Here is a 25,695-nt window from a genome sequence, read left to right as displayed (position 1 = left end):
AGGTCTCCACCTTCCTTCAGAATGCACAATTATTTTATGTTCAGCTTCATAGTATATTATATTCATTTTACTATAAAATGTTTTGCTCCCAAGTCTTTGAGTATAATTGATGTCCTGGGAAGGTGTTTGCCCCATGGGTCTCTTGACCCTGCGATGCATCGTATGCACATAGTGTGTGATCGCGGCCCTCCATGAAGCAGGCTGGACCAGGCGCCAGCAGGGGGGCCAGCAGGGGCGGGAGGAAAGCTGGAGGGTGCGAGGAGGTGGGGGGTGTTCTCTGCAGGCCTACGCAGAGGGGCTGGCTGGTGGCCCAGGGCCCTTGCCTGGGAGGAGCCTTTACCCGGCACTGTTGTCCATAGAGCTGTGCATAGCTAGACCCCATCCCCTGTCCTCCTCTCACCAGGGACTACTTTATCATCTGCCCCGTGATCGACATGGCCAGACACTGGGCAAGGAGAGCCCAAGGAAACGTCTTCATGTATCACGCTCCTGAAAGCTACAGCCACAGCAGGTAAGGTGGCTGCGTGGCCACAGTGGGTGTGGGCACACAAAGAGAATCTGGCAGAGGGTCCTTGTCACTTCTGTGATCCACAGGGCAGCAGAGAAAAGAAGGCAGGACCATCATACAAGTCCTGGTTCAATGACATGGGACGCGTCATTTAACTTTTCTGAGTCTCAGTTTTATCATCTGAAAAATGGGTAGAATAGTAATCACCACTTTATCTCACAGCCTTGTAGGAAGAGCAAGTAAAATAAAAGATATAGAAAGCAGTTTGGAATTGCAACATTAGACATTCATCGATTGACCTGGCTTGGGGGGAGGAGCCATCGTTATTAATCCTACCTGTTTATGTCTCTACAAACTGAACACTTAGCTTAACTTAAGAAAATGACTTTCCAAAGTACAAAAAGATTTCTTTTGCAACAAAAGGAGTTTTATTTACCCCTAATTTATATACCCTTCTAACTTCCAGAATAAGTTCAATGTATCTTATAATAAAAGTCTCAAGTGCAATAAAATTGTCAAAATGGAAAAGAAAAGTAAGAGGTACAAGTAAAAGAAAACCAGTGATAAAGGAAGGGGCAACCAATGGGCCCAGAATGTGATCCTGAGTTTCCCAGAAGTCAAAGAAAAGATTTAAACGTAAAGAAGAAAAGAACATAGCGTCGGTTTTCATAGCGCCATCAGCTCAACAAAGGAGCAGAGAGGAGTGGTGTCACAAGACATATTTGGTCTCGGCCAGTGGGAGGGCAAAGCAACGTGCGTCGCTGGGGCACAAGGTTTCCAGGGCATTGGAGGGAGGACTGTGAGGCCACATGTTCTGCTTCTTCATGACCTTCCAGTCCGAGCTCTTCACCTGCACTGGAAAACCCCACATCCCCCCAGTGCTGGGCCGGTAACTTCCCACATAATCTGATGTGATTCCCACAAATTACATCAGAGTAGCCACTTCACATTGAAGGTCCTTTGGTAACAGAACGTCAGGGGGTCAGGTGTCACAAGATGCCAGAGTGTGTTGCTTCATTTCATACGAGAGTATGAAGCAAGGACCTATGGAGCGAGGACATCCATCGCCCATGTCCATGGTCTGTTTGGGCCACAGGGAGACTGGGTGTAAGAAAGTCAACTTTTTTGGGGGGGCTGTGTTGGGTCTTCATTGCTGTGTGTGGACTTTTTCTAGTTGCGGTGAGCAGGGGCTACTCTTCATTGCAGTGCGCAGGCTTCTCATTGCGGTGGCTTCTCTTATTGTGGAGCACGGGCTCTAGGCCTGCAGGGTTCAGTAGTTGCAGCATGCAGGCTCACTAGTTGCAGCACGCAGGCCCTAGAGCGCACGGGCTTCAGTAATTGCAGCACATGGGCCCAGTAGTTGTGGCACACGGGCTCTAGAGTGCAGGCTCAGTAGCTGTGATACACGGGCTAAGTTGCTCTGCAGCATGTGGGATCTTCCCAGACCAGGGATCGAACCCATGTCTCCTGCATTGGCAGGTGGATTCTTAACCACAGCGCCACCAGGGAAGTCCTGAAAGTGAACTTTACAGCTGAAGGATGAGCTCCACTACTTGCCAGCTGTGCAATCTTAGGCAGGCCCCTTTGTCTCTCTGATCCTCAGTTTCCTCATCTACAAAATGGGGCTAATGGTTTCCTCTCACTGAGTTGGTGTTAATAATATCTGGATTATAAATTATCCCTCTCTAACCTGTGTTGCTTTACAACAGCATCAAGGGACGTCTGACAAACATACACGATTTCTTATTATAATTGGCAACATCCCAGAGTAGGTTGAATAATGGTCATGTGAAGATACCAGGTCCTAACCCCTGAAACCTGTAAATGTTACCTTATGAGGAAAAGAGGGCCTGCAGATGTGATTAAGTTAGGGATCTTGACGTGGGAAAACTATCCTGAAGTATCTCAGTGGGTCCTAAATGCATTCACAAGTGTCCTTATAAGAGAGAACAGAGAGAGATTCGCTACACATAGAAGAGGCCACGTGACCACAGGAGCAGAGGCTGGAGAGATGCACCCACAAGCAAGAAATGCCAGCACCCACCAGAGCTGGAGGAAAGAGGAGTGGCTTCTTCCCTAGAGCCTCCAGAAGGGGCCTGGCCCTGCCCACACCTGGGGTTTGGCTCAGTGAAACCAATTTCAGACTCCTGGTCTCCAGAACTATGAGACAGTAAACTTCTGTTGCTATAAAGTCACCAAAGTTTGTGGTAATTTGTTACAGGAGCCGTGAGAAACTAATACAGGCCCCCAAACGTTCTAGTTTTCCTAAACAAGCACTCTTTACCTGGTTTCCCCCAACGGCTTATTCAATTTATAACACTTCACGGAACATCCATCTTTGTGAGGCCAGCAGTGTTGAAAAGAGCATCTCTGTGTTACAGATAGAGTCTGAGGTTCAAGAAGTTCCACGTGATTTCCCCAAGGACAAGCAGCAGTTGGTTATAGAGCAGTGACCTACTCATAGCTTCTCTGAGCCCCAGAACTCTCTTTCCACTAAAACATACAGTCTCTCTGCTTAGAACTGTTTATAATTCCAACTTGATTTACTTCCTAGATTCAAGCAACTGCCTCCAGGTTGTGGGAAGGGAAGTACATGCCAGGCTAGGGTTCTGGTGGGAAGGCATTCGGGGGAGAAGGAATGGTGAGAAGAGCCAAGGGTTTGGACAGAGATGAACGGAGGTCTCATAATCCCGTGGCCACCACGTCCAGGAGGCCAGACCGCATCCAGGGAGGCCAGGCATGGGAAGCCATTCATGGAGTGCTCTGGCCGCGCCTCCCAAATGCCAGGGCTCTCAGGAGTTCACGCCCAGAGCGCGAGTTCTTCGATCTGGTTCTCCGCCTTCCCCTTTTAAGGCAGAGATTGTAGCAGAAGCTGCAATACTCCTGCAGCAAGTCCATCAAAAGCCTTCAACATGTGCATACAGCTTGGAACTCCAAAAGTTCCAAGTGGCAAAAAAATAAGAACTGCACAAGTTATATGAGGACAAAAACCATCAAAACATAACGTAGCAAAAGGATCCATATGATTCCAGCCAGCGTCAGTAATGCTCTGAGCCCACCTGTATTCGGTTCCTAGGGCTGCGGTAACAGAGTACCATACCCTGGCGGGTTTAGAACAACAGGTATGGTCTCACCGTTATGGAGGCCGGGAGTCTGAAATCAAGGTGTTGGCACAGCCGCGCTCCCTCTGGAAGCTCTAGAGGACAATCTGCTCCAGGCACCCCGTGCCCCAGCTTCTGGAGGCCTCAGGCATTCCTTGGCTTGTAGACAACATCTTTCCACTGTGTGTCTGTGTGCAAATTTCTCCTTTTTATAAGGACGCCAGTCAGACTGGATTAAGGCCCACCGCAATGACCTCATTTTAACTTGGTTATCTCTGCAAATACCCTATTCCCAAAGAAGCTCATATTCTGAGGTCCTAGAGGTCAGGGTTCCAACATATCTTTTAAGGGGGACAGAGTTCAACCCAAAGCACCACCCTTCTCTCTAACATGACAGCCCTGCTGGGGAGGCTCCCGAGGGGCAAGGGTGCAAAGCAGGCTGTTCTGGACCTGGGATCAGGGTGTTTCCCGGAGGAGCAGCCCTTGAACAGAATCCAAACCACATCCTCAGTCTCTTGTGGCCAGTTTGGGTTTCTCTATTGCTGAAAAGCATCCTCACGCCCCTCTGGGGACCCACAGACAGGATGCCACTGCGCTGATCCACAGAACCTTCCTTGGAAGGAAGCCACGCCCATGCATCAGAACCACTCAAAGTGCCTCCCGGGTCACCTCAGGGCCTAGAGACCCTCCTGGCACAGAGGAGGCATAGTAGGTGCTCAGGAAATCATGCTGAAAGACAGAAGCTGATACAACTACCTCAGTTGACATGTGGGAAAGGGTCTCTTCCACTCTAGTTTACAGGCTCCTTGGGGCTCGGTTTTGCTATCTGCAAAATGGGAGTGAGGAGGTGGGACAGGTCAGGAGCAGTGATTCTTCACTGGGCTCTGTGGACCTGGAGGAGGAGGAGAGCGAGATGGAGGGTCCGAGCTTCCCAGCCCCTTTCTCTCTACTTCATAACTGAGCTTCAAGTAAAATTTCAAGGTCATTCAGTTTACAGAGATATGAAAAATGTCTGGGCTCAGTCACCGTTCAGACACCTTCTGACTCTGACATTTTATCAGTTTGGGAGGAAAGAGACACTCAGAGCCACTGAAACATTTTACAGGCAGAGATGCTGCCAACTGTACAAAGGCAGAAAGTGTCCTGGGTAGAGCAGCGACTCTGGGCCAACTACCTTGTTAGAAACCCGTCTTGACTCTTACTAGCTCAGGAACCTGAGGCAAGTCACTTAACCTCCTTGGTGACAGTTTCTTCAACTGAAAATGGGAAGAAGAAGAATCGTACCTACTTCAGAGGGTTATTGTCATCATTTGTGTATAGAACAGGACCCGGCGAACAGCAAGTGTAAGAGTGTCTCATTATTCTTGTCCATCAGAGCACGTTCTTGATATCTTTCTGGGCCTATATCACCTCTCCCCACCACGACCATAATATGGTGCCATCTATATAGTAGATACTTGAATGAATGAATGAATCATAGAAACTCACCCATTTAATTGTTGGCAAGTTTGCCTTTTCTGCTCGAAAAGACATCTCTCTCACTCTGCCCAGGAGCTGTCACACTCTCATTTATTTCTGGCTGAGGTCTACAGACTTAAAATATATGCGCGTGCCTTATGGTTTCAGCCATCTGTCTGTGAGCATATATTAGCTTTCCTGGCATAGCTAGTTAACAAAACACAATAAATTACCACTTTCTTGCAGACTCTTGTTAATTGATCACAGCATCGCATGCTCACCTGGATTATGTAGATGAGATTTGCATCTCTGAAACTGAGGGCCAACTTTTGTGAGGAAAGAATAAGTGTAATGGATGGGGGAGGAGACAAAAAAAGGAAAATCTAGAGTGTGAGAAGAAGGTGCAATTTTAAGATCCAGATTCAAAGAATCATAGACTATGTAAGATGATTTCATCCAACTCATTTTTACAGATAAAGAAACAAACGCCCAGAGAAGACCAGAATTATGTCCCAGTCACAGAGTCAGTAAGCGGCAGTCTGGACTCAAACCCTGCCTCCTGCCCTTTCTCCAGTTTTCTTTCAATTGCACTCACTTCAACCCAAAGCCTCTGAGTGCCTGCCATGGCTAGGTCCACCTGCTCGCTGTGCGACTTTGGACGAGTTGCTTAGCCTCTCTGAGCCTCCATGCATCCTTATCTATCCAAGGGGAGAGTAATAGTGCATATCCCACAGGGCTGCTGGAAGGGTTCAGGGGTGCAGTGTCTGCATCTAGGGTGTGTGTGTGGGTGTGTGTATGTGTTTGTACACACCACAGTGCCTGGCATCTTTGCTCACCAAGACTATTGACACGAGGACAAAACTTAGCAGCTTTCTTTTGCTCAGTTTTGCTCACTGGGGAGATTTTGAGCCAGTTTCCTCCACAGCTCCCATCTATAGCCCACTGTTTCATGAAGACGGATTTTCAGTGATGACTGTAATCCAGCGTTTCTCGACTTGGACACTGTTGACACGTCAGGCTGGATAACTCTTTGCCATGGAGGGCTGTCCTGTGCGTCCTGTGCTGTTTAGCAGCATCCCTGGCCTCCACCCACTCAATACCAGAAGCACCTTCCCAGTTGTGACAACTGAAAATGTCTCCAGACAAGGCCACTGTCCCCTTGGGGCCCCAAATGGTCCTCTGTTGGTAAGCACTGCTGGCCTTCCTTAAAACGAGAGTTATCACTAACACCACCAGGAGAGAAGGTGTGACCCCAGATCTTATCCCTGAATCAACACAAGATCCCCCCGCCGCCAGGTACTGTCCCTGGTCCCGCAGACCCTTGGGCAGACCACAGCACGCCACAAACTGGAGCATCTGGCTCTTCTGTTACAAAGCTCACCTGGAGGGCTGGCAGGCTCTCTCCCGTGGTCACACCAGGCAGGACCCTGGCCTGCTGTCCACGCCTAGGTCTGAGGCCGTGGGTGTTCTCTCTCTTGCCCAGCTGTGTCCAGGCACCACCTCCCACGCTCTTCTGGGACTCTTCCCTCCCCGCCAGTCCTGGCATCACCGTCTTGTTGATTACAGTTGACGTCTTTCTCTCTCACCAGCTCCTCCCATAGGACTCTCTCGCCCAAGTGTCTTCCTAGGAGGGACCCCCATTGTATGCTCTGCCACTCACGAGCCACGGACTCCAAGACCTTGTGGCCAGCCCAGGTTGGGGGGATCCCCCTCCAACACACCTCCAGGAGCCAGGCCCCGGCAAGTGTAGAAGGGAGCACTGCTGTATTCTCTGGTGTTGCCTGTCCTTAGGGGGCTTATCCTGGCTCTGTCTCTCACTTTGAGCCTCTGGCAAGTGACGACCTCTCTGAGCTTTGGTTTCCTCATCCATAGATGGAGCTAATGACAGTACACTTATAGGAGTGTGTCGGGATCGAATAAGACAAAACACGCAAACGGCCTAGCTAGCTGGCTGGCATAAAGTTGGCACTCAGTAAGTGCTACTAATACTGCTTAATGTATTATACTGGGAGAACCCACGTTGGAATGAACAAGATCCAGGAAGAAAGCAAGCACAGAAGAAGTGGTTTTTGTGTACTAGCTCCTGGAAGCTTTGCTGTGGCCACTTCAGAGGGCGATGGGGGCCCATCATCTTAAGATTCCTGGGGGTGGTACCAGTTCATCGTTTCCCATGGAAATTCACCTCGGGGCTGTGTGTGAGCCATCATGCTTGAATTACATGCTGTGTTCAGGTCCTTATTCCAAAGTCCTTCGTCCCCAGAGTCCTGAGATGTCATTCCCACGTCTCAGCGGTGCAGAGACATTTTAGAGAGATGAGACTTGACTTTGAATGGGCAGTGGGGTAGGGCTCTTGGGATTAAACACCTACCCAGGCTCCATGTAGGATGCTGGACCATTCTTTAATTTTGGGAAAAGCAGTTCAGTGTAGTGAAAGAACACATCCTTGGAGGTTAAACCAACTAGGGTGTTAATCCCATTTCTTCCATTTGTTAGCTGTCTGCGTTTGAGCAAGTTCCTTCACCTTAGTTTCCTCACCTAGAAAATAGGTGTAGTTATATCTACTTCATAGTGTGAAGATTCAAATCAATGTACATTAAATACTTGGCGTGTTGTAGATGGCCAATATTTGGGTTATTTTCCTTTTAGGAGAAATAAGGTTCTGAGAAGAAAAATTATCAGAATGACTAAAGAGGCAGTAATGTTCCTCCTTCACAAGTCGTCTCAACCCTGGAAAAACAAAGACATCAATTCCAGACTCAAGATATTTTGCACACCGCTGCATTGGCATTCTAGATGTTTCTGTGCATTCCAGGGGCCTTTAACATTCCAGATTCAAAATATTATGTTTTTAGTTGACTGTCTTGGTGAATTAGTTGGAATTAGCAAACCAAAGCAGCTATTAAGTGGTTGAATTCTTGAACTGGGTCCATTGGCCTGGCTACATCCTGTGTGATTAACAAGATTATTTCCCAGTAAAGACGGAAGTAAATCATTTTCTGACACTGAAGCCAAATTCATGACGTATAAGGGCTTGTGCTATATGTGCTCTTCAACACTGATTCGACAAATAATTACTGTCTTCTATGCCCCAGATTCTCTGAGATGGAGATCCTAGAGATGGAGCAGCTGGTAAGACAGAGAAGGGCTACCATCTTGAGACTAACACTGTAGTCAGTGGGTGGGCTGATGAGGGTCTAGGGCTAGGGTGCAAAGAACAGACAATACACAAATAAATATGTAGAGTAAATTCAGATAACTGCCCTAGGAAGGAGAAAGGGAAAGGGATTGACATGTTTGAGGATAAAGAAGGACAGAGCTGGAGTTTATTGAAGAGGAGGAGAGTAGTTGGAGATATGGGGAAAAAAGACAGGGTCTTGCAGTTCACATAAGAGTTTGTAAGCTGTGGCAAGCAAAGAGATAGTATTTTATCTGAGCGTGATGGAAAGTCATTGGAGATTTTTAAGACAGATTATATAGAATGCACCTTGGTCTTTTCTCTCACACTCATAACACAACTCACTAAAAACCAGATTTTTAACTGAATGTAGAATAGAAACCCTGTTATCCAATATGATGGTCATTTAGTTAATCAAAAAAATCAATTAAAGTGGGAACTTATGACTAATGAATATGCCTTAAACAGTTAATTTTCACTCTAAGCATACAAACGTGCATTTACTTGCTGTTCTTCTCGTGCAGAGTCAAAAGTTTGAGTAGGAAAATGTGGTTTGGAGTTCTCCCTTTGAAATTTGTGCAAACCCATAACCATAATGCAAGTGGATGTCCACTTTTGGTTTCTTGAAAGTGGGGCATCCACGTGATATGTTATGCATTTAATTCAGCTCTATACTTACAAGGAGAACTATAACTGGCACAGACCGGCCAGTGATGAACACAGTTGGCTGTTGGTAAACATCTAACTTCCTGGTGAGAGTAGATGTGTTGGACCAGGAAAGTTCAGCCTTTTCTGAGCAACAGTTGTTACGTGTCATATAGAGAATAAAATGTCCAGGTTAATGCAGCAAGTCCGCTGAAAGCTTCGCCTGATTTGCCAAACCATATATCATCCAGCTGTGCTGGGCTTTAGGGAGTTATGGAAATATTGCAAGTATTTCATCTGGGGCCGGGGATGGGATTGTATTATTTAAAGTATTGTGTAGCGAATCTCTTTGTAAAACGCAAGCCAAAGCATATAATTCCTTCTTGATTAATTCCTAGGCAGAATCTGAACTTTTGCATATTAGCTTTGCCCAAAGAGAAGTACACTGGTAAGCTCCTATTTGTAAGTTATTTAACAGTCTCTCAAAAAAAAAAAAAAAAGAAAAAATCCTGGGAAGGAGAAGGGCTTTTACTCCTCCATGTTCCCTAATTTCTTTTGGAGGAAGTTATCTAGAGATGCTAGCTAAAGATTTAAAAAAGGAGTATATTTTATGGGGATGAGGTCAACAAACTTCCTCTTTCAGAGAGAACAGCAGACTCTCAAATCAATCCAGTGAGATGGGGTGGAGCAATGGGCCTCAGCCAAAAGCCTCTTCAACCCCTGGAAGGTAAACATGTGGCCTGTTTATGTCAAGAAAGATCCTACCCAGTCCCTCTCCGCACCCTGATCCCCAGCTCAGGTCACTGTGTCAGCAGGGCCCAGGGTCAAGTGCGTTCCTCTGGGGACAGCATCTCGGCCGTGCTCCCTAACGAGCCCCAGTGTCCGTGCATGATGCCTCTCTTATACTGGAATCAGAGCTCAGGTCAGGAGCTTGTACATGAATCGTCTCTGAAAGGTGGCTTTGGCTTTTGACTTGCTGGAATGCAGACTGAGCCTCCCTGCACATTCACACCAGCAGACTTAAGATGAGCAGGATGACTGACAGGTAAGGTCGGGGGACAATCTGTAAAAAGAAGCAAACTTCTATCTCTCCTGGATAACTGCAGCCACCCTGTGATTTCTCAGTTCTAGGCTTTCTACCCAGCCCGCTCCGGCAATCGTTCCAAAAGAGATGCAGCTTGTGACTGACTTGTGTAGAAACCGCCAATGTCCTCTATCCCTTAAGATGTTGGCCCTCAGTTCCTCTGGCCTCAGTTCTCATGCCTTTCACAGGACCGGAGCCTAAAGACCTTAGCGAGCGTGCACTTGAGTGGCTCCCGAACTTTTGATTTTCCTGGATCAGGAAAAACTCCAATTTCATTTTTCAGCGTGATGCCCTTCTCACAGTACACGAGGCCCAGAGCGCTGGAGACTCCGTCACCTGCCACCACAACTCCCCGTCCTGCCTCCACCCCTCTGTGCCAGGCCACACCTCCCACCCCATCGTCCGTACAAAGCGCAGAACCCAGTCTGTGATTCACACACCCCGAGTCTCTGCCCGGACACCCGTCCACACTTCACCCACTCCTGGAGACCTCCACTCACCTTTCAAGGCACAAATCAACGATAATTTCTCCTTTCTGACTTTCTACAAACTCCTCTCCATTCCCTTGCCTGAAACAAGTAGTATTGCTTTTCTCTCTTTTTATGAAGTTTGTAAGCAATTCTATCATTTGGTATCTATTTATCTATCATGCAACCCACAGAATTTTACTTTTTTAATGTTGGCTTCTTTGCATTTCCTGTCAGACGGTGAGCTCCCTGATGGACGGCAGACTTATTCCTCTTTTCCCCCAGCACCTATTCAGAGCACGGTGCACCGTAGGCATTTGGCAAATAGGACTCAAGTACAGTCCTGCCCCGCCAGGCGGTGCCACTGTCCTCGCTGAGCTGTATTCACGTCCTGAAACCGAAGCGCACACTCAGTTGTCCCCCGGACTGTGTGGCTGCTCAGTTTTCCCACACTCTGGCTAAAGGTACCGTCACCAACACCAGCAACAGTGGCTCTTGCTTGGATGGCAATTTGTAGTTTTTAGAGAGATTTCCATCCACCATCAGTCTGTGAGCATCTGGTAAGGCCACGGGGGAGGCTGAACAGGGATGATCAGACCCATTTCACAGGTAGAGCAGCCGAGAGTCCGTGGTGGAAGTGGGGTTTGAGCCAAGCTCACCCAGCCTGGACAGGGAGCTTTCCTGGACCCCATGTCCACATGGGATGATGGGACGATCCAGACCTGGTCTGAGATAGGATGCGTGACTATCACGTTAGGGAAGGATGATGGGAAGGTTATTATCAAAGACAGCAAATGACACCGAAAAGCTAAATAAAAGCAGCGTGACCATATACCCACATGAGTGCCACAAGTCTGGGTATATGACACACCAGTGATCAAATCCAGCACAGAGCCAAGAAGCCAAATCAACAGGCATGAACTGTCTGCCTCAACCTGCAGCACTGCGGCCATTCAGCTAGCGAGTTTCTCCTTTTACCTCGTCAGTCCCTGGAGTGTCCTTCCGTGTCCCCGTCTGCTGACGCTGACTCCAAATCCCTCTTCTTCCTCCAGAGGGTCAGGGACTCTCAGCCCAGACTCACTGAGGCCTTGGTGCTCCGATCCCATATGCCCTCTTCCAAGGCTCCCACTGCCTGCCCCTCCTCCAGATGTCTGCCTTCAGTGGCTTGAAATAACTCCAGCATCCTGATAAAGATCAGCCCTGCTAAGGAAAAAACAAAGCAGCGGTCCTCATACACAACAAGCTCTCAAATTAGACAGATCAGATGGGCTGGAAGGCCAGGCCTTTTCCCAAAACAGCGCTCTGTAAACTTCAGGTGGTGGGCTGGAGCCAGCTCGTGCGTGCTCACAGGAGCCGGGGTGCACAGCTTTCCCCAACTGCATGTTCTACGATGTCACTTTGGTAGTTTGGCGTTGTCTATGGTGGGAGACTGTGGAAACTGGCAAAAGCCAATCATTAAGCGTTTACCATCACACCATCGGCACAGATCTTCTTGAGAACGTGATGAAAACTATGAAGCTTCTCCCAAGAAAGATGCACATACACAGTGTCACAGCATGTTACACCTAACTTCAGGGAACTTGTGGTCCTCTGAAACCCTATAATGGACCCTCAAGTTAAAGACCCTTATTCCTAAGCTTTCTGATGGTTCTCATGGGGAAAAGAAAATAGGAATGAACATTGGAGCCAGATACTGAGCAAGAGATTTGAAAAATTTTGTTGCTAGACCTCATTCAATGTTTGGAAGCATGATTGTGTCACCATTTTACAGATGAGGACACTGAGGCTTAGGGAGGTTGTATACATTCTCTGGGATTTCATAGCTTTAAGTGATCGAGCCAGGATTTGAACTCTGTTCACTGCACCATTTGGAACGCAGCTTTCTTTGGAAGAAACAGTGGACAAGGCCACTGTGGAAGGCAGGATATGGCCCCTTCAAACGTCCACATCCGAATCCCACCCTACCTGTGAATATGTCACCTTACGTAGCAAAGGGTCTTGGCAGATGGGGTTAAGATTAAGGACCCTGACACGGGAGGTGATTCAGGATTACCCAGCTGGGCCTCATCTAACGACATGAGTTCCCCAAAGCAGGAGAGAAGCCAGAGGAGTGGGTCAGAGAGACGGGACGAGAGAAGGACTCCACTGACTGTTGGTGGCTTTGAGGATAGAGAAGGAGGACCACGAACTGTGGCCTCTGGGAATGGCCTTCAGTTTACAGTCCGCAACAGAACGGGAACCTGGGTCCCTCCCCTCAGGGATCTGAATTCGGTCACACCCCCAATGAGTAGGAAACAGATTCTCCCGCAGCCACTCCCGAAGGAATGAAGCCCGCTGACCGCTTGATTTTGGCCCAATGAGACCCATGCTGGACCTTTGAACTCCAGAGCCTGTGAGATAGTACATGTGTGTTGTTTTAAGCCTTTTAGTTTGTGGCATTTCTTAGGGGGCAGCCGTAGGAAAGGAATGAAGTGACTTTCTCTTCAGGGCCTCCCGAGACGTTTCCCTTCCACACACTGCAGGGGAGAAGTGGGTTCGCGGGTGTCGGGGCAGCGGGGGGAGGGGCCGACCCCTGCGACTCCGGGCTCCCCTGGTTCCTATGCAGCCACTGAGATGCACAGACCTCAGCCAGCCCAGTGGTGGTAGTGGCGCCGGTGGACGACCCCATGCAGCAAGGCCAAGAGGACAGCGGGCCTTGGAATCCAGACCTGGTCCTGGCATCGCCGCTGAGTTTCAGGGCCTTGGGAGGAAAATAGCCTCCGGGAGCCTCAGTTTCCTCCAGTGTAAAACTCCATGAATCATTCCAGTACCACCTACTCACGGGACCCTTGAGACAATCAAGGTGACAGTGATTTGTGAACTACCAAGCGTGGGTATTAGTGAGAGATCTTTTATCGCCCGTCTTACAATGTCTATGTTCCTGGCCTGTTTTTGTCCTGTGTTCCTTTTCCTTTCATGGCTCGTAAAACACCACTGAGAATTTGGGGCATTAATACCCAAATTAATGGGTATTGATTTGGTCCTCAGCGCTGCACCCCCAGAGGTAGAGTAGACAGAGACAGGGTTTGGGGTCTGGGAAACAGCTTCCGATCCTGGCTCTCCCGTGTCACTTCACCTTTCTGAGCCTTGGGTCATTGACTGGAAACGATGCAGATGATACACTTTACTTCCTGGCTGGTCCTGAAAGTTGCTGATCAAAGACCAGCCACAGTCCCTGGCACATCTCGGGTGCTCAGGAAACAGTAGCTCTGAACAGGCGCTCAGGAGGGCTGGCCGCAGACTCTGGGCTCTTGTCTGAGCTTGACCAGAGCTGGACAAAGGACTTGGCTCTTCGGGTCCCAGGACCTATAAATTCTGCTGCCACTGACTCTTCCTGCTTCCCGCTCAGGAATGAAATAAAGCTTACAGCTGCTCTGAGAGGGTCGGGGTACCTGACAACAGTTGCAAAGAGACATCACCCTTTGGGGCTGTTATTCTCTCCATCCTGACCGAGTGCTGTCCGTCCTGTGTGGCTCACACTGTCTCGTGTTCCTTCTATGATGCCTTCCAGTGGAGGTGGCCAATATTCACACATAATAACCATAATCACAGTAGCCCCTGGCATTTGTGAAACACTTGTTTTAATAGCTTCCACGTGCAATGGCTGCTCTGGTCTGTATCTCACAATGTAGAAACTAAGCCTCAGAGAAGTCAAATGACTCATCCAAAGTTACACGGGTGACAAGTGACAGAGCGGGGTCTCAGCTGAGTGACTCAGTGGTGTGTCGTTTCTTCTGTGCCCTGCTACTAGTCACATGTACACCTGCTGATAATTCTTCTGATGAAAGGAGGAGTTCCAGCTCTCGAGCCCCTCAGAAGTCCCCAGGCTGGGCCAGGCACCTGGCTTCCAGCTCCAGCCCCGTGCTGCTGGGTCACCTCGGTTCCCAACATGAGCAGGCAAGGGATAGCAGAGAAGGCCCCCTCTTGGCTTGAAATGTTCTCCTTCACATCCCTAATCTTGAGGGTCCCCTTTCCCGTCTCTGGGGTCATCACAGTGAGTCACCCTGAGCCAACGTCACACTGTCTATTCACACAACTTTGCATCTTGATTTAGAGTAGTTTAGCCTCTGTACAGATTGCCTTTATCTAGGAGCCACCTGGTCTGAGCCCTTTCCCAGGACATCTGTCCAATGGGTATATCTGCGCATTACACCAGCGTGGATGAGAATCACTGGTCGCCTGGCCAGAGACACTGCTGATACCTTACAGATGGTTGATTACATCCGGAAGTATTTAGAATGATGGATGAGAAAGAAGTGGGCCAGGCTTTCAAGTACCTACTGCATACACCATCTTACTTCCAGCTTCACAACAACCCTGTGCAGTAGGTATTTTATACCCATTCCACAGACGATGAAGCAGGGAACCAGGGAGGTCAAATAATTTTCGAGAAGTCACGCAGCTTGAAATTGGAGGAGCCACGACCTGGGGATGGTGCCCCTGGGCCCCTCCAGGCCTTTGGTTAGCATCATGCTCCCGAGCAGTGTTCCTGACCCGACTCTGCTGCTCAAGTTACAGCGTGTCTCTGCGTCAGTCAGGAAACCTCTCTGAACTTTGTCTTCTTCATCTGTAAGATTAGAGATTGGCTCTTGTGATAAATTAGGGCAATTACAAGGTCAGAGAACACAGTCTCCACCCAAGACCGTGCTCATTTCTAACGTCAAGTGCAATTCGGGGGGGTTCCCCAAATCACCCTCCGGTCTGATAGTTCACTAGAAAGACTCACAGACCTCACGGGAAGCTGCTGTATGCGTGGTTGAGGTCGTCACAGGGAAAGGATGCAGATTAAGATCAGACAAAGGAAGAGCAACATAGCAGCGGGCAAAGCCCCCCACCCTAAGTCACGTGGTTGGTCTTTGGCATGGCCGGCCCCTGCGCTGAGACTGCTGAGTGAGGTCACATTTACAGAAGGTCCAGCGTGGCCAGCCATTGCCCTAAACAAAGACACTCGTATCAGGTATGACATGGCTTACCTCCCAGACACCAGAGGGCAAAGGCCAGACTTCTCCTTGGGAAAAGCCAGATTCTCTACTACACAGCTGTAAAGTCCCTCCAGCTTTTCTCCCAGTGCTGACTCCCATGGGCCCCAGTGCCACTCAGTCCATTTAAACCACTCATCTGGCTTCCAAATCTTTATTCCCCCCTGTCTGCTGCATATTAGATATCCAGTTCAGCACAGCATATACATTATTGACCAGCTATGTGCCAGGCACTGTGTTAGGGTTGGTTCCATGGATGAATTGCAACCTTGAAGAGCTGGAAAGTATAAGCCATCTATGAACAAGGACTAGCACAGAGAAGGGGCTGAAAATGCAGGCTGTTTTGAACAAACAAATGTTCAACGGATACTCTAAGTATCATGGTTGGAATGTGGTCAAGAGAACATTCTCTTGGAAAATTGCTTACAAACTTACAGATGTTGTTTCCAGGGAGTTAGGCGCTCAGCATTGAGTACACTTTAACCTATAGATTTGCCATGGATCTGCCCCAGTGGGGCCATTAGACTAAGGGCCAAGCAGAATCTCTACTAAACTAAGCACCAAACAGTAATCCTAAACATAAAGAGAGAAAAATCTTTGCTGGGCAAAGAATATTGGGTTTTGGCTCCTTTGGTTCTTCCAGCAGTTTATTATTCCTTTAACTTTTGCTCCTTCTTCTTTCTGTGTGTTTTCCCAGCTTGGAATTGCTGGCAGATGTTCGATATGCCTTTGGGCTTCCCTTCTACCCTGCCTACGAGGGGCAGTTTACTCTGCAGGAGAAAAGCCTTTCCCTGAAAATCATGCAGTATTTTTCCAACTTCATCCGATCTGGGTGAGTGGACCACGTGCGCATTCCCTCCCCTCATTCTGAACTCAAAGGCCACACTTTGCATTGATGGACTCACCCTTTCCTCCCTACCACTGGTCTCCCTGGCTCAGCCTCCCCTTCTAGCCAAAATGACCTTTGCATAGATAAGTCTTGGCAAAGAAACATCCCAATCATACGCTCCCTTGTTCAGCCACATTTGATGGCTCTAGATCAGACTTTCTCACCCTCAGCACTGTTGACCCAGGGCTGGATAAGTCTTTGCGTGGGGCCTTCCCGTGCATTGTAGGCTGTTTAGCAGCATCTCTGGCCTCCACCCATGAGATGCTGGGAGCACCTCACCCCCGTACCAATTGTGAGAACAAAAATATTTCGGATATTGCCAAATGGCCCCTGGAAAGCAAAATCACCCCAAGTTGAGAACCATTGTCTTAGATGATCAAATGAAGTTACGACGCTCGAGACCCTTCCTTGTCTGCCTCTGGCCTCCCCACAAACCTCTTTTCTAGCCCAGCTAGCATGCTCACCATTCCCACTTCCAGAGCTGGTTCCTGCTCTCCTTTCCACCCTGGGGTGTACCTGTCTCCCTTTACACCAGACAAGCAGTGCTCACCTAGCACGGTGCTCAGCCCCCTGGAAACGTCAAAGGGAAGTTGACCTTCCAAAGGAAGGTGGCCAACAGGTTTTCCCAGCTCCTGGCCCACCTTCCTGCACAGGCCTTGGGCAAACAAAGGCATTCCAGACACTGTCTGTGGTGTCCAGATAAAGGACACCAGGACTGAAAGAGACACGGAGACCTCTTGAGCATTCAGAGAGTCAGAAGGGCAGCACTAGGTCCTGAGTGACACTGCCGGTCAGCCTAAGAGCGGTGAGTCAGGGCATCTGCAACTTTTGTTGTGTGTAATGCAGCTGTTAAGAGCACAGCCCTGGAATCAGATAGGGCGCGTTCAATTCCTGCTCTGACACCTAAAGATGTGTGACATGGTCCTCAGAGACCATGTGCAAGAGGGAAGTGATCCCAGGTGATGAAAGGAGAGAGCAGTTTCCCTCATGGGGAACTTTCTTTCTTTCTTCTCATTTCCCCAGAAATCCCAACTACCCGCATGAGTTCTCCAGGAAAGCGCCTGGATTTGCATCCCTCTGGCCTGACTTTGTCCCCCGTGATGGCGCAGAGAGCTACAAGGAGCTCAGTGTCCTGCTCCCCAATCGACAGGGCCTGAAAAAGGCCGACTGTTCCTTCTGGTCCAAATACATCCAGTCTCTAAAGGCCTCAGCAGGTAGGGATCCAGGGCCACTGGGTTACTGGGATGCCATTGGCATTGCCCTTTCCTGTGAGGAACTCACAGTCTTCGAGGCGGGTGGGGGGGGGCTTCTCTTTGTGAAGGGCCTCCTGTTCTGATGGGAGATGGGAGGGGCACAGGGAGAAGACACTGGGAGGCCCAGGGTGGGGAGGGCTAGGCAGGTTCAGTAGGGAACCGATGGCAGCATTGGTGTGGGGAAAGAAGGCAGGGTCTTGAACCTCACGCCTGCTGCCCTTGGCGGCTTGGACGAAACATCTTGGAGAGGGATTCCTAGCCAGGGGAGAAATGGGTATTTCACTGCTTCCTGTTGAAGAGAACTTCCTGTTGCAAAGGTGCTGAGAGGAAGTGAATCATAATGAGGGCACGGGGAATATAGAGATCAATGCAGTGCCCTAAGAAGCTTCCAGAAGACTGGGGGAGTGAGTGACAGAACCCAGCAAATGTCCTTCAGCTTTTTGGGTGCCATGATGGAAGTCTACCCCCAAGCTAGTGAGACCCCAAAGGAAGGAGGACTCACATCTCCCCGGAAGGCTTCCTGGGGGAGGTGGTGCAGGGCTGAGGTTTTCAGCATGACAGGAGCTCTTCACGTGGGGAGGGGCAGAGTGGAGCATTCAGCGGGGAAGCGACCTTGCCCAACATACATTTTAGACTCTCAACTCTGCTTTTATCTTCTCAGTTGATGAACCCAAGTCCATTGTACCCTTAGCATGTCCCTAGAGCCAGGAGGTAAGTCTGGTGCCCCACCCCAGAAGTGTCACTCTGTAGGGCATTAGTAGGGAACTCCCATCAGAGGCTGGGGTCTCTTTGGGCCAAAGGGAAAGAGACGAGGGAGGATGAGGTGAGTCCTGAGCCAGGTTAGACCAACCTTGCCTCTCCTGTTTCAGGTGAAGCTGAGGATGGGCCGTCAGCAGGGAGTGAAGAGGAGGACCAGCCGTTTGGCTCTGGGCTGACAGAAGACCTCCTAGGTCTCCCAGAGTTTGGCTCCAAGACCTACAGCAAGTGACCAGCCCCTGAGATCCACCCCCCACCCTGCCAGCCTCACCCCAGCTGCCACCCTGGACACCTTATTCTCCAACTTAGCCACTAACTTTCAATAAAGTGTCCACATGCAGAGAAGCATTGGTGACTCAGATTTGTTCATTCAAGAACATCCCTGGGAGACACGAAGCTATGTCTTAATAATCCCCCCGAGGTTGGAATCCCAGGCTGCTGTTTCCTTCCAGTAAATGTTGATGGAGCATCCTCTGTGCATCAGGCCCTGCTGGGTGCTGGGGAGGCAAGGACCCTGCCCTCTAGAAGGAGAGAAAGTCAGGTCAACAGTGACCCAGGTAATGGGGATCCATCAAGGGCAGGCCCCAGAGTGACACAGCCTCACCTGTGTGTTAGAAAGAGTTCTCTTGTGAAGGTTCCAGAATGGAGGTAGGAGACCAACTCGGGTTGGGACAATTTTCTGAGTGAGAAACAGTGTGGTCTGGAAGGAGGCCGTGAAGGCAGAGATGGAGGGGAGGTCCAGATCCATGGACTCTTCAGGAAGTAGAATTGACCTGATTGAGTGTGAGATGGCAGAGGTGCAAGGGTGCAGAATTATCACCCCAGCTATTGGTTGATTTGCATTCCCAGATAAGCACCTGAGTTTGTCATTCACCTCCTGAGGGACATTTATGGAGGCAAATCTTCTGTTTAAAACTTCTTTCTTCCCCACCCCACCCCCATTATACATACACACAATTAACCCAAAGTCAAAGCAGGTGGAGCCGGTTAACAGTCTGTCATTTACATGGCATGTCATAAAATGTGTTCACACGTCATTTCGTTTGAACTCAGACCAAAGTCAGTGAATATTCATATGTTGGGACTATCACCCCCATTTTGCAGATATGGAAGGCGGAGCTCAGAAAGCCTTATGTTATGCCTAAATTCACACAGGGGCGAAGTGGAGGATCAGAGTTCAACTCAGGCCTCCTGACTTCTCTGTTTCCTCACTCTTCCTGGACTTCACATAAATCTATAGCCACATCATGTGTCCTGTAATACCTATTTATATCACTGAAAACCCCAGGTAACCTCTAACCTACATTATAGGGGTTTTTTGTTCCATTTAAGTAAACAAAGACCCAACTACAATGCTTTAACTAAAGAAGACTCCCAGAGGCAAATGGTCCCAAGAGTGATCAGTGGCTCGGTGATGCCATCAAGGACCCAGACACTTTGAACCTTCCTCTTTGCTATCTTCAGCACATGGATGATGGTTCACTTCACTAACACAACATAGCTGCCACAGCTCCAGACATCACATCCCCTCCTGACAGCATCCCATGCTGGAAGCAAGCAGAGCAGGGTACCAAGGGCTGGCCTTGCCTTCAAGTGCCTCTTTCTTTTCTTGGAGGAAAATCTTTCCCAGTAACTTCTAGCCGATTTCCCTTTGCATCTCATTGGCCAGAATGGAATTGTGTCCCCACTCTTAGACCAATCACTGACAGTGGGGAATGGGCTTACCATGATCTGATGAGACCAGGCACGACTTACTCCCTAGAGTAGGAGATATTGCTATCCCAACAAAGCTGGGTGAAGTTAGCAGAGCTGAATGGAGACAGTTGTTGGGCAGGTAGCTGTCATTCTGCCACATAATCAATCTTTGCTCCCAAGACCAGGAGAGTTGGTCCCACCCACCCATCCTTGGGGCCATTCTTGTTTGACCTGGAGTTGGAGTTGGCCTGCAGCACCTCCACCTCTTCAGTCCAGAGTGGGCTGTAAAATCAGGTGAGCATGAGTGCCCCCGTGTCAGAGGTCATGGCCCTGGTGCTTCCTGGTACCTTTCACACAGGATCAGGCTCCGGGGCCTGGGGACTCAGACGGGGGGCAGGGGACACAGCGCCGAGAGGCAGTGGTCTGCCTTCCCAGGCCTGTTTGGCTCTTTTCAGGGATCCAGAGGTGGAGGTGGGTGAGATCTCTCTTTGTTTCCTGTGGCTGCCATAACACGTTACCATAAAGGGTGGGGAGGGTGGTCTTAGGACAACAGTAATGAATGGTCTCAGGTCTGGAAGCCAGAATCCAACATGAAGACGTTGGCAGAGCCAGTGTCTCTAAGGCTCTGAGGGAGAATCCTTTTCATGCCCCTCCCTCAGCTTCTGGTGGCTGCTGGTGACCCGTGGGGTCCCACCAATCTCTCCTCCATCTTCGCACGGACTTCTCTGTATGTGTCAAATCTGCCTCTCCTGTCTCTTACAAGGACACCCTACATCCAAAATGATCTCATCTTGAAATCCATAATTACAACTGCAAAGACCATATTTCCAAATAAATTTATATCCACAGGTACTTGGATGAAGACTTGGACCTGTCTTTTGGGGGGACACAATTCAACTCACTGCAGGATTCAAGACCTGGGGGTGTCTGACACTGTGTCAGGGAGGGGTGGGAGGGAGGCTGATGCCCGGGTGGCCCACCCAGGACTGCTCTGGGAGAGACTTGAGCTCAGATTCCCGCCGAGGGAGAGAGAGGAAGTGGCCAGCGTGAACTTTGGGCTGAGGCTTCACGCATCCAGAAGGCCCTGCTGGCATTGCTGTCTCCACAGCCTGGCCCTAACCAAACGAATGGCAGCATCACAATTTTCTGAGGTCTCGCACCCTATGCCAAGTTTTGTCCTACAAGCACTGTCTCATGTTTCTCCCCCAAATGAAATCCTGTTCCTGTGTTGCCATCAGGAAGTGGGTGCTTGAAATTCTACCCCTGAACCTTCGTTCCCTTGGTTTCAACTACAGTCTGTCTCCAGTTAAAGTACCAATGCTCTGCGGAAGAAATGAAGGCTTCTCCTCTACCAGCACCTAGTGGGGGCTTTGAAATAAGATAGGCCCGAGTGCAGTGCCTGCTTTTTCAGGTGCTCACAGTAGGGCGGTGACTTGGAGTAATTCCTTTAGCCCAGTGGCTTCAGGCCTTGGCTGTTAGTTGGAATCATCTGAGTGCTTGTAGCAAATCCCAGCACCCAGGCCACACCCCAGATGGATTAGATCAGAATCCCAGAGGGTTTGGGGGAGCATCAGGGGATTTCAATGCACAGTCAAGAATGAGCCCCACTCATAAGCTCTCTAATCTTTAGTTTCGTCACCTGTAGAATGAATTCAGCTGAGTTTACTGGATGAGCAACACTCAGCAAGGTGTAAGCGGGAAGTGTTTGTATTTTCTCCTACCATTTCCCATTAGTGATCAGCAGAATAATGGCTCCCCAAAGAGGAACACAGCCTAATTCCCATAACCTGTGAATAAGTAGGGTTACAGGGCAAGGGGACATTAGGGTCGAAGATGGAGTTAAGGTTACCAATCAGCTGACCCTAAAATACGGGGAAAATAGCTGGGATTACCTGGGTGAGTCCACTGTAATCACAAGGGTCCCAAAAAACAGGAGAGGGGCAAGGGAGAGGACCAGAGAGACGCCAGCGTGAGAAGGACCTGGCCTGACATTGCTGATTTTGAAGATGGAGGAAGGGATTATGAGTCCAGGAATGTGAGTGGCCTCTAGAAGCTGGAAAAGACAAGGAAATTGATTCTTCCCTAGAACCTCTAGAAAGAAATGCAGCCTGCAGACATCTCGATGTTAATCCACTGCGAGTCACGTCAGTTTCTGATCTACAGAGCTGTGAGATAATAAATTTGTGTTGTTTTCAGCCCATAAATGTGTGGTAATTTGTTACAGCAGCCATAGAAAGCTAATACATTGCTGTACTTGTTCAGAGGTATGTTTTATCCTGTGCTTGGACCAAAGATCAGGCATAGCTTATTAATTTCCTGATAATAAAAAGTTCACTCCTGTCCAATATCAAAACTCCAAATTCACCATCGATAGCCCGGAAAATGGGATGTTCACATTCTTCAGCCTGGTTGGGGTAGGTGATGGACTGATGCTCACAGAGCCCGTATGGGCCGCCCCCTTTGTAAACCCTGCACGTAGGGCCTAGCACTGGATGCCACCAGCTACTCGTTTACAGCCTTTGAAAACTGAGATAGAAAACATCCCATTTGAACAACCTGTCATCTTCATCATGCCTACTTTGCAGATTCACCCTGCTGATGTGCTATGTACACGAACAGAACACAAGAAAGTACTGTCCACAAAGCCTGGACAGTTAACCATCGATTCAGGCTACCTACTACATACGAGGCAGTCTGTGAGAAAGGCAGGGATGGGGAATCAGAGGGTCCAAGGGCCAGGCCATCTTGGCTCTGGCCTGGAACAGCTCTCAGAAAAGCCTGGCCAAAGAAACACATACAGTAGTTAGACTGTCCGAGCTGGAGGAGGCCTGAGCCCACATCACAAGGAAGGAGCTGAGCGGGGCTCGCCCAGGTCCCACCCCCAGCCCTGCCGGGGCTGCTCTCAGAACTTGGGCCCAGCTCCCATTCTAGCACTTTCTCCTGCACTGCAGAGATGCCTCTGCAAGTCCCTGTCTGTTCCCAGATGGTCTGGGCCAGCCTGACGTGTGGCAGGGCAACCATGAAGACGTCAAAAACTTTCCCTGCCTCTGCTAAGGGCAGGAAGGCCCCAGAACACCTGGCATCAAGGCGAGGGTCACCCAAGAGTCCGGAGGTGAAGGGAGCAGCACCTCCCCCTGAGACCCATGGTGACCCCAAGGTCACCAAGGATCAGTAAGTCAGGAATCAGGAAAGGAAGTGATGACATTTCACCGTGAGTCCAGCGTCAGTCTGAGTCAGCTTCCTCCTGAGCCGGAAGCTAGACAGACAAGGGGATGAGGTGAGGAACTTTCTCAAAGGGAAGTTGTAACACAGCTGCAAGTCCCCCAGCTCCAGGCCCCGGCACAGAGGCCCCGGAGTGTTGGGAACTCGGGGAATCCAGGGTCCCCAGTGGAGCTGGGAAGACAAGGGCATCTCCTCCCAGACCATCCAAGGCTGTCAGGCAATCGGTCCAAGAAAGGTCTGAGCTCATGAAAATCACCCGAGGTTCCTGTTCTCAAACTTTTGAGGATATGTAGGTCTCAGGTAGGGTTCCTAAATCTACATCTTCAAATAAACAGCACCCCTACTTAAGGAATTCCTCCCTGGTGCCCCCATCTGCCATAATCCCATTTTCCCAACTTCTCACAGTTTTCATTTTAGTTCAGTCTCCCCGCCGTGACTCTAGACCGTGTATTTGCTTCTATCTGTGATTTATCAGCTTCATACTACGCTTTGTGCTCTCGGTGATTTCTACAGTTAAAAACCAGTTAACTTCATTTACCAGGTTAAGATTTTATATATATTGTTCACAGGCCAAGCTGTGAGCTAGAATTACACATTCCGTTCTCTTGGTCTGTGATGCAGTCTCTGCGCATTTCAAGAGGACTATTCCTAGCCTCTAGATCAAATAGCTTCTCTTTTACTAGACTCCATCAGTTCCTTAAAATCATGCTATGTTTTAGAGCGATTTCTGTTTAGACTATAGTATTATAGTACAGCTTCTTGTTTTATCTAACATTTATAATTGCTTTCTTTCCTCTTCTTTCTCTCTTCCCTCCCTCCCTCCCTCCTTCCTTCCTTCCTTCCCTCCTCATTTTCCTCTGTATTTTTTTCACATCTTCCAGGAATGTGTATGTTCTTACATCCCCCTTAATGAGTCTCAGCCAGGTTTGGGTATCACTGCCTTAAGGATGATATATGGCTTTCAGATTCAGATAGGAGTCTGAGTTCTGACTCAGCAGCTCTCCCACTGAATGACCCACCAAACCCCTCCACCAATTGGGGCATTAGCTCCACCTGGAAAATGTGGACAAGGCATCACTCTCCCGGCCCTGCTGTGAGGCTCCTATAAGGCAAGAGAAATCAATGTCCTGCATAATTAGAAATTGATGGACAATCATTGGAAGATGCTTTCATTACCAATATATGTTTCTGTGCAGCTCATTCCCCACTTTGGGCCGAGCCCTCTAGTCGGTGCTGAAAATACAAAGATAAATAGTCCCAATGCTTGAGGAGCTCCGGGTCTAGAAAGAGGCTCAGACACGTAAGCAGCGGGTCTCAATTCAGGGCAACGAGTGTGCTGATAGACACAAAACTGAGGTTTCAGGAGCCAGAGGGGCCACCTAAGTCCGACGGGAGAATGTTCTCCAGAAAGGTGGCCCCAGGCTGAATACAAAGGATGAACAAAAATAAGCCTGGCAGAGACAGCTTGGGCAGGTGGGGATGGTGTTCTAGGCACCCCCCATCCCCTGCAGGAACAAAAGTACAGCTGGTTCCCAGCAAGCATACAGGAGCCCCTAAGGTATGGCAGCATCTAGTAAGCTTACATGTCCAGGAGCTGCCTCTCTCCAGCCCGGCTCCCAACACGCCCCTTGCCGGGGGAGCCCCAGGTCCCTTCTGGGTTTCTTTCCCATCGTCTCCCCATCCTCCCAGGGCTCCTGGGGTTGCCCACCCTCCCCTCCCTCGATGGTCCTGATTCCACCCTCCACCCAAGCAGGTGCTCAGCTTCCCGTACCTGGAGCAAGGCTGCTCGCATGCCGTGCCGGTGCCCCCGTCCCAGTGGTGCCTGTGTGAGCCGACCTTCTGGGCCTTTCCGAGGTCAGAAAGTGAGTCACAGCGGGGAAACAGACAAGTGAGGGAACTTTACCAACGAACCTGGGGGCAGTGACCAACGTCTGGGGCTCTGCCGAAGTGCTGCCTGGCCTGGGATGTGGGCTGCCTTGAAAGGGGAGGTAGGACCAGTTTGTCCCAGGCCTTTGCTTGCTGATCCTTCTCTAAGACACCCCTGGGATCGTCTCATCCTCTTTGTGTCTTTATATTCCAACTGGGATTCACTGGGTCTCCCCTCTCTCTGAATGAGCCCTCCACCTCCCTCCCTTGCCCTCATCCAGCTGTCCCCAAGCATCCCTGAGTCCAGCTGTGTGCCTGGCCAGCGGTGGGGGGATGAGAGAGAGGGGAACATAATCCCCTCGTGAGGACGTGGCATTTGTGTGTATCTCACTGAAGGGCTAGAACCAGTCATGGAGGAGCTGGGGGAAGGGTGTTCTGGGAAGAAAACATAGCAAACGAGGGCAAAGCCCCACCCCAACAGCAGAGAGAAGCCCCAGGAGTTCTGGGCCTGTCCCGTTAGGTGGAGAAGTCAGTGTGACCTCGGACACCAGCCCAGGA

The 25,695-nt window shown here is 49.6% G+C and overlaps 1 protein-coding gene across 1 annotated transcript in view; it reads left to right on the top strand.

Moving 5' to 3' along the window:
* The window catches only part of TG (thyroglobulin), a gene marked incomplete at its 5' end in the record, with an annotated part of 239,460 nt that extends 220,806 nt beyond the window's left edge, over positions 1 to 18,654 (top strand). Inside the window, 4 exons of the mRNA XM_082601181.1 lie at positions 404 to 511; positions 16,154 to 16,288; positions 17,369 to 17,559; positions 18,468 to 18,654. Coding sequence (XP_082457307.1) covers positions 404 to 511; positions 16,154 to 16,288; positions 17,369 to 17,559; positions 18,468 to 18,586 — 553 coding nt within the window. The 3' untranslated portion in view covers positions 18,587 to 18,654. The remainder of the gene's footprint in view (positions 1 to 403; positions 512 to 16,153; positions 16,289 to 17,368; positions 17,560 to 18,467) is intronic.
* Between the last annotated feature and the right edge of the window lie 7,041 nt (positions 18,655 to 25,695).

The sequence above is a fragment of the Mesoplodon mirus genome (assembly GCF_964341445.2).
Source record: "Mesoplodon mirus genome assembly, chromosome: 16".
Classification (NCBI taxonomy): Eukaryota; Metazoa; Chordata; class Mammalia; order Artiodactyla; family Ziphiidae; genus Mesoplodon; species Mesoplodon mirus.
This window is presented reverse-complemented; position numbering and strand designations above follow the sequence as displayed.